This window comes from Abrus precatorius, unplaced genomic scaffold (genome assembly GCF_003935025.1).
Source record: "Abrus precatorius isolate BTA unplaced genomic scaffold, Abrus_2018 Scaffold2, whole genome shotgun sequence".
Classification (NCBI taxonomy): Eukaryota; Viridiplantae; Streptophyta; class Magnoliopsida; order Fabales; family Fabaceae; genus Abrus; species Abrus precatorius.
Window position 1 is genome coordinate 34,457,161 of NW_020874362.1, and position 9,716 is coordinate 34,466,876.

At 27.1% G+C, this 9,716-nt stretch overlaps 1 protein-coding gene across 1 annotated transcript; it reads right to left on the reverse strand.

Annotated features, from left to right (window-relative positions):
• Positions 1 to 1,038: 1,038 nt before the first annotated feature.
• Positions 1,039 to 6,289, reverse strand: LOC113859899 (disease resistance protein SUMM2-like). The gene is given in 4 exon segments (XM_027492562.1): positions 1,039 to 1,385; positions 1,388 to 2,473; positions 2,476 to 3,421; positions 6,115 to 6,289. Coding segments are annotated over 4 exon segments (2,538 nt in total). The 5' UTR covers positions 6,274 to 6,289.
• Positions 6,290 to 9,716: the final 3,427 nt, after the last annotated feature.

The window sequence follows — 9,716 nt, forward strand, 5'->3', positions numbered from 1 at the left end:
TGTTTCTTTTAGACTTTGTTGTAATTAGTCTTCAGGTTTTCAATAAGGAGGGAAAAACTTTATTTTATTTTCTTTTTAATTTGGATGTTATCCATTTGGAAATTGCTGATTGTTTCAGTTAGCAAATTGTTTGTCATTTTTACTGTTTTAACTGATTTGTTCAGGCTCTTGTTTCTCAATTCTGTTCATTTAGTCACTGAGACTTGCAGTATATAAATGTCATGCATTTCGGTACTCATTTTTTTTAATAATAATTTGTTTTATGTTTACATAAGTAATGATCTTCTATTAATTAAATTTTATGTTCCCATAATGAAAATAGAAGAATATAAAAGTCATGTATTTTAGTAGTCATTTTATTAAGTGGTTTTTGGTCAAATATTCATTGATTAAAAAAGACTAATGACATCACTTATAAGTTACAAATAAAGAATATTAAATATAAAGAGCATGATGAAGGCATGGAAGAAGATCAAACACACATGCTACGTACTAAATACAACGCAGCAATATTATAAACATTGAACATAACAAAATAAAATATAAATCTCACTTCTCTCCCAGACAATCTATATTTTTACAATCTTCGTGAGGAAAAAGAAAAACAGATTTGCAATTTTTCTGCATAAATTGATTTCAATTTGGTTACCAAGCATCTTATAAAAATATATATATATTTAGAAGACAATGAACAATCTCCTACACAATATATTTAAGAGAATGAAAAAAGCAATGGACTTCGCACCGTAAAACAATCCTCTCTTAAAAAAAAGTGGTTCGTCAAGGTATTAAACAAAATGACTTGTTCTTATGTTCTCATGGATAAGTTCAAAGAGAAATTAGTATAAATCCATATATGCAAAAGCAGATGAAGTCATGGTAACATATCAAATCCAAGCCATCACACGAAAACGTTGAGCCTCTGTGGAAACAAAAACTAAATAATTAGAGAAAATCTCCCACCAAACAGCTCTTCACGTAACTGAAAATCATTAGAAGCGTTAGTAACAAATAAATCGGCATAGTACCGTGGCACTCTCAGAATCGACGTTTTGATTGGAATTGATCTTTAAGAACTCCGTCTTCCCACTCTAAATTGTTCCACCAGTCATCTTGTCCTTGGATTGCAATCAATATGTTCTTCGCAGAGTTGGAATTCAAAGGAAGCTTCCTCAGCTTTGGGCAATAATCTACTTTGATGAATTTTAGGAAAGGAAAAGCCAATGCTCTCTTGTAAATGTTCTCTAGCTTCGGCAGGCCATAAAGGCGAAGATGGGTAAGATTTGAAAATATATGACTATCAGCATCCTCTCTATCTGCCCCACCATCTTCCTTCACCACTTCTTCAATGGAATCACAATGAGTTATTGTCAGCCATGTCAATAAGTTATTGAATTGCATCGACTAATTATCACCCGTCGAAGGTTGTGAAGAGGGCATGGACCAGAAATGGACGAATCTTCCACTATATTAACTTGGAAGAAACTCAGATATTTTAGATTCTTCATTGCCGACAAAGATTCAAATATCGACGCCATTTCAAGTTGGTCCTCGATTCCATTAAGATAACATAATGTTGAGCAATCGCGCAATTTGGTGGAGTGAAGTAGTTTTTGCATGCCAGCTAAGGTTGATAAGTGAATACACAGTTCCTCCAACTTCGGTAAGGATTCCAACTTCTCTAAGAATGTTCTCTCTCCCTCGAAATTTTCAAGTTTCCATCTATATACAAATCTAAACACTCTCAATCGCACCAAACTTTCTATCACTTCCAAAGGAATTATTTGAAGATCAAATTCAACCTTTTCCATGAGCAAGACCCTTAAATTTTCCAAATTCTTCAGATCAGTTGGAAACCTTTTCTGTATGCGTGTTTCTGACAGATCAAGGAATTCCAAGTTCATTAACTTGCCAATTTCCGAGGGAAGATGCTCAAATCCGATTCTTGACAGATCCAACACTTTCAGTTTCGACATAAATTGGAGATTTGAATACTGATTAATGTTTTTCCTTATACATAAAGTGATGAGATTTGGACATAATGGCACTCCCCAACTTTCTCCAGCATTTATAATTGAAATCCCCTCTACAGCATTTAATCTTTCAACATTCGTTTCTGATTCTATTGCTAATGCTTCTCCCTCAACAATGACTCTGTCTTTATTTACATCTTGATCACGGAATAACCATAATGCCATATCTCTGATCACATCATGCATCTTAATGGAAGGTAAATCACTAAAATCATACTCAACAACGCCCTCCAACAGACATGAAAGCTTTAGTTTTTCAACAATAGATTTTCCTTCCACATGCATGTCACATATACTCTTTGTCTTATCTTTATCAAGAAATCCCTCTCCTATCCATCGATAAATAAGACCATCAACTTTAATTTTAAAATCTTCTGGATATAATGCACAGTATAAGAAGCACTTTCGGTGTGTTTCGTCTGGGAGTTTGTCGTAACTAACTTGAGAACACCAAACACTTTCTCTTTCCAAACGGGACCTACCCAACAAGAACTCCTTAGATCACTTCTGGCCTGCCTCCATGCTTCAACACTTTTCACTCCAGCCATGGCACTTCCCACTGTAACAAGTGCTAATGGCAATCCTCCACATTCTTTAGCCATCTCCCATGCTAGCTTTTCAATTTCTCCATGACACTTCCATGTGTCTTCACCTACTTTTTTACAAAACAAATGAAATGCTTCTTCCTCTGATAGACATTCCACCTTGAGTTTCTTCTCAGCTTGCATTTTAGCACACACATCCTCAAACCGTGTGGTGAACAATACTTTTGATTGGTTATTAGTTTCCTTCGGAAGTGGCACTCCCACCATTTCTAGTTCCAAACTTTTCCATAGATCGTCTACCATGAATACAAATTTCTTTTGCTTCAGGACTTGATAAATCCTTGCCACTTTTTGATCTTGACTACTTCTGTTCCAAGAGCTATCATCAATCTGTAACCTGTTTCGAATATCATTCATAATCCTATTGATATCACAATCTCTAGAAACTACGACCCATAACACTACATCAAAGTGGAGCTTCCTTTTTCCAAATTCATTATGAATTCTTCTCATAAGAGTGGTTTTTCCGGCCCCACCCATTCCATACAAACCAATGATGCCTATATTTTCATCTTCAATACTATTCCAAACTTGGTTGAGCATCAAATCCAAGCCTACAGTCTCAATAGGGGGCATTTCATCAACTTGCTTAGGTGGTAGCTTATTAGCAATATCAACACTACCAAAATGTTCTCCTCTGGTCAACAGTTCATTCACATTTTTTAGCATTTGAACGATTCTTTTTCCAGACTTGTAGCTTGACACACAATTCTTTGGGCAACAACCACTCAGACATTTATTATTGGAAATTTCTTGATGAACTGTATTAATTTCCATCATTTTCTGTAAGAACATGAGGATAAGCGTGAATCATGATTAATATATTTTAAAAAAAAATTATTTATTTATTTTATTTGCCTTTTAATCTCTAACACAATTATTGAGTGATTTAAATCTCTGTATCTATCCATCGTTGAAAACTGAACGTATAATGTGTTGATTAACATTTTATAATTTAAAGCATTTACTCATTTTTCTAACAACATCGTAACATTTTAAAAACAACCTTTACACATTTTCGAGGATTGAAATTGGCAAATCATACAAACACTTCTATACTTAGTGAGTGTATAAAAAATCCTTACATTATATCAACAAATCAAATGATGTGTTAATTGTTCTAATACAAGGAATTACTTTTGTTTACAAAAAATTGGTATTTTTATTCTTTAAAAATAAGGTTAGTTTTGATATCATTCCTTACTTTAATATTCTTATATTTATTTTTTACCAAGTTATTTTTTTGTTTAAAGGATATTAAATTTCGTTGAATAGTAACTTTTTATTTAATTGAGAATTTCTCTAAACATTATATTATAATTGAAGTACGGGCATAAAAAACTTTTTTCATAAAATCCTAATTTTGGACTACCAATTTTTCTTTCTTTCAATGATTATTAAAATTATTTGAAAGATTCTTTCAGATGTTGAGTTATGATTAGTTAAAACTTTGTTGAATTTATTAGTTAAAATCATGGATTGAATCAAATTATTTTATGAACCATTTTGCTTCAAACAAAAATCTATATTTTTTCAATGATTGATGGATTTTTCTCTCATTATTAAAATTACACCTTTATCCTAATTTTTGTGTGTGTTTTGTCGTCTAATATAAAAAAAATTGATGGATCACCGTGACCTGATTTATTATTCCATAAAAAAACTCAGTCCTTAACAAAATTCTAAAAAATATTAACATTGTTATAACAAAAAGAAATAACTTACTACATAAATAAAAATTTGAGGGCTGGTTTAAATTAAAAAAAATGAAGAATGAAAACTAAATTAACGTAAAACTTAGAGCAGAAAAATACTATTTTTTCCTTATATATCTCTATTCTTTTAAAAGCTATAGCATATAAAAAGAAATCATATATTGAATATTAATTAGTGTCTCATATCCATTCTCACATACACCTTTAGTGGGAAGGTGTAAACGTTAAGAAAAGCTAAGAAGAGAAGAGATAGAGAAAGAAGATGCAACAAAAGAAGGAGGAAAAAGAAAAAAAAAGGAACATTGAGAACTTGAAAGAGACCTATAAAGAAGTTGAAAGAAACTCAAATTTAAAGTAAAGAAAAGTAGATGGAGAACTCAGAGGAATGGAAGAAACATGAAGAAGTAATAAAAGAATGAAGAGAACCAAGCATTGGTTGATAGAAAGAGATGCAGATTAGGATACATGACTACTCAAAGATTTTATTTTAATTTTTGGTTTATGAATTAATTGCACTTTTTTTCAAATTTGTAGTTGACTATATGTTCAACACATTAAGTAATGTTTATCAAAGTAGCCTATGTTTTATTAAAAATCTCATTTAATTAGTTATTTTATTACAAAAAAATATTGATTTGATTTAATGTAGAAGTTCATAAAACGTAAAAAAAACAAGTGATTGTATAAGAAAAAGATACTATTTTAAAATAAATAAATAAATGAAATTTATAATATAAAGTAGTTGAATTTTTTTGAATTAATTATATTTAATAATGGTTTGAAATTTATTGTAAGATGAATGTCTAATAAAGAGTTATAAATTCAACTTTTTATATATTTGTTATAATGCCTTAGCTTTTCTATAGCCAACAATAAATTTATATAATAAATGTTAACCAAATTTTATTTTTTATCATTGTTTTTTATAAGACACTATTAATTAAATTATGTAAATTAATAAAAATAATTTAATTATTTTTTATTTTATAAAAATATTATAAATTTTATTTTCTTCAAATATTGTTGAACATATCTCTACTATTAACATTTATTTTAACTGATTCTAATTGATATTTTGATTAAATTTATTTAAAATAATAATAATAAATATTTCATAAAATTATTAAATTGACTCCCAATAAGAATCAGTAAAATCTTCTAAATTTTGTCTTATAAAAAACTAAAAGAAGTAATTTCAATTATTTGTTGTTAATGTAGCATTCTTTTACTTAACAAATTTCTAAATTTCATCACTCTAAAAGTTTCACCTTGTCATTGAATACAATATGCTTATGATAACAAATGTTTTTACCCCTCAATCTATTTATTTGATTTGAACTAAGTGGATGAATCTTGACTGATATTTTAATTTTTTTTTAACTGTTAATACATATAATTTTTATCAATTGAATAATTTTTTGTCAGCATTTCTATTGCTTAACTATTCAAATTCTAATTGTACACAGTTGTAACTTTATTATTTATTTTTTATGAATTATATTTTATGAAAATACGTTGAAAATGCCTATTATTATTCAAAATATATCTTTATTATTAAGCAAAGAAGATTTTTTTTTTCTCATACTCTCTCTGCTTTATTTTTGTTTCATTACTTTTTCTATTATTTACAAATAGTTGCAATTAGGTGAGAAGAAAAAGTAACCATAGAAGTGAATTTTTGAAAATAAGAAAAAGGAGTATTTAAAGTTTAATATGAAATGAAATGAGGAAAGAATTGAATGGAAAAATGGATATATATACCTCTTGAAGATGATGAATTGTTTGCAGCCAACCATTAACTTCATTTGTCCTTAGCCTCTCTGATGTGGCCTCAGCTTCATCTATTCTTATTTGAACGTCTCTGCTCAAGTTTTGAAGAGCATCACACTTTGTTTGCAGTGATGTTAGATTCTCCTCCATCTTGCAAACATATGCGGCATGGACTTTACCACAGCGGAACAAACAAGTAGCAGCATCCCAAAGCGTTCCTACCAACTCCATCACTGTGATCTACTTCTCAAACATCAAGGCTTCAACCGTTGTCATTTATGCCTTCCATCTTTTCTCCAGTACTTCCAGGCAAGTTGAGAGTGGTGTTCAACTTTTGATGTATATGTAGTGCTCACCTTTGATGAAATTATGCAGTTAGAAGTTGTGTATGAATTATTATTTTGTTTTATAGTTTGTAGAACTTGCCTAATGATTCCTTTTTGCAGTTGTGAAGTCCAAGCCATCTTCACTTTATCTTATTCTTTTGACAAAGGTATCCTTTGTTTTTGCTTTGGTTATTCTTATGTAAGAGAATAACTCTACATTAAATACTTACCAAAGGCATAAGAGAAATTAAATTTACGTACCAAGCATGGATTTTGAATAAGTTGAGACAAACTTGAGTTTTACTTTTCCTTCTATTATTTGTAGTGTGAATGAAATTGGCATTACAGGATAAAAGTAACACTTGTAACTCACACTAATCTCTGTTAGAATTTTCAAGATCTATTTAATTGGTAAAAAAGAAAAAAAACTTTTCTAAAATTTCATATTTTTTAATTTTTTATATTTTGTATTTTTTATTTGTAAAAAAAGTTTTACCATTTGTAAATCCTTGACAATATAAATAATAATTTATAATCATAAAATAAAATAGAAAGTGATAATACTCAAATACAGAATAAAAAATAAATATTTTGTGAAGAAAAATAGAAAACATATGAAAAAAATATACATCAAATTATTAATTTAGTAAATTTAACATCAATTACCAATATTTTGTATTACATTATTAACCATTCAGTTGAAAAACTTCTCCATGAACCGTCTATATTACATACAAGCTTTCTAAAAAGTATTTTCTTTTTCTTATCAAAGTTAAAGGCGGACATTAGAATCCTTCTATTTATTACTTTACAATTTTTTTCTTTCTTATTTTCCTATCTCTTTCTAAAGAAAATACACACAACTTTAAGATGTAAATTTAGGTTTCTAGTTAAAGGTTCTTCAATACATGCTACCTCTGTTCTCCACTTATTGCAATTCTCATTTTAATGTTAATTAAAATACATCTCTGTAAAAATAATTTGTCATTTTTTGACTAATAAAAAATTATTAATTATTAAGCTAAGTTAATTTTACTTGCATAATATTTATCTAATAAAAATAAATTAATAACAAAGAATATAAAAATATTTACTAACAAATAATACAATATACTATATTGATAAATTATCTATTAATATAATTTGATCTACATCTCAAATAACTTCAATGCTTGCTTTACTTATTTTTATGCAGAAACAAAAGGGAAAAGAAAAAAGAAATAAAATTTGAAGTTCGAATTTGATACGTTGCTCGTAGAAAATAAAATGAAAGCGTACGAAACAATCATGACTGCTGATTTCACAGACATTGAAACTAACAACAGAATTTGATACGATATATAATTATAGAATATGAATCAAATTGGCTTAAAAGACAAAGACAAAGGTGGTTGCTCTTTAATAACTTTTCTTTTCTCTCTCTTATCATGCCAGTTGGCTTTGCCTGAGTGTCTCTTATCATGCCAGTTGGCTTTGCCTGAGTGTCTATTTATTGTTAGTAGGGATATAAATACGCGAAGTTACGTTAAATTTTATATAAATAAAATTTATCTGTTTAATAAATTTAAAATTTTAATTTAATTTATTATTTATTATAAATTTTTTATTAAATATAGTCTTACTTTTTTAAAAATTTAAGTTTATTTATTTATTTTAATAATTTATTTATATTAAAATATTCAATAAATTATTAAATTTTTTATAAATAAATTATTAAATTATTTAAATAAATATATTGTATTGAGATATATAATGGAGTTCTTTTTATAGAATATATGATAGAAATAATTTTTGACTTTAACAAAATAAATTAGAATTTTTAATTTAATATTTTATTTATTTTAAAATTTAATTAATTTAATATATTATTATAAATTTTATAAATTATAAATATGTGATTCTAATAGGTCTAATAATTTTTTTTAAAATTAAGTTTCACTTATTTAATTAATTAAATATTTTAAAAATTTTAAATTAAATATATTAATTAAATATATTAAGTCAGGCTAGATTTTAGAAAAATTAGACTATAGACCTCTGTCAAATAACTTACTCTATTTTTATCACTAATTATTAGTAATTTAATAATTAAATTTTATTTAAATTAATTAAAAATTTAGTATCTTAGTATTATATTTAAGGTTAAGATTTTTTTATAATAAGTCTAAAATTTTTTATATTTAATCTAAACCTTTTATTTAATTTATATCTAATAAGTTATAATTTATTATTTTACTGATTAATAAATAACTTAAATCGAGTGTAAGAATTTTTTAACTTTATTAATATGAGAAAATTCTATTCTATATTAAAATATTCATTTAAATTTTATTTAATAAAACATGGTTATAATTTAAAAAAGTAACGCTTCAAAACCATATTATTTGTAACGATGGTAGATATCTAACAAGCATCCAACAGACTAAATTTCAGATGCCAGCCTACATAATGTCCTCTTTAATATTATAATATAGATCTCAGTAATTGTCCAAATTGTCACTCTCATATAAATAAACTAGTCATTCCCTCTAGTTTAAATAACAACACAAATCAACACTACCAGAGGTACACTGAGGTATAATCACAACACTAATTTTTAATTTTAAAATAATAATATATTATTAATAATTTTTCAAACAACGTCTTTAGAGTATCGTGTAATAAAATTTAAATTATGGGAGTAGGAAGAATATAAAAAGGGATAACACTATTGGTGCTAAAGAGACTTCCACCGGGTGGCATCGATTCATTGAATAAAGGTTTTGATTGCATCAAGCCAAATGGTTTTATTCCACAGCAAATGAGATAAATAAATTTTGATGAATCAATAATCAATTGCCACTTGTCAATAGCTGTAAAGTGTGTTAACTTGAAAATAATAAGTACAAGGATTGCCATTTGCCAAAGTAAAGTTCAACTACTAAGTTAAACACCTTCCAGCAATCGCAATTTCTATGCTCACACTGTCATTAAACACATTGCATTTTAATAATAAAATTTTTAATATTCTTTTTTATTTTCTTCTATTTTTATCTTTCTTTAAATTATAAAAAAATTGTTTTTATTATAGAAAACGAAAAAAAGATCCTCTGGTTTTGATTTGGAATCGGCATGAAATTCATGTTTTAATACCGAATAATTCTTGATTTACTTTTTAAAATTTTCCTTTATATTACAAGTATGAATCTTACTCTTGGATTAAAAATATTTTTATGACTTATTATTTTTCTCATTAAGTTGTGCATTTTTTTTTATATTAAGTATCCT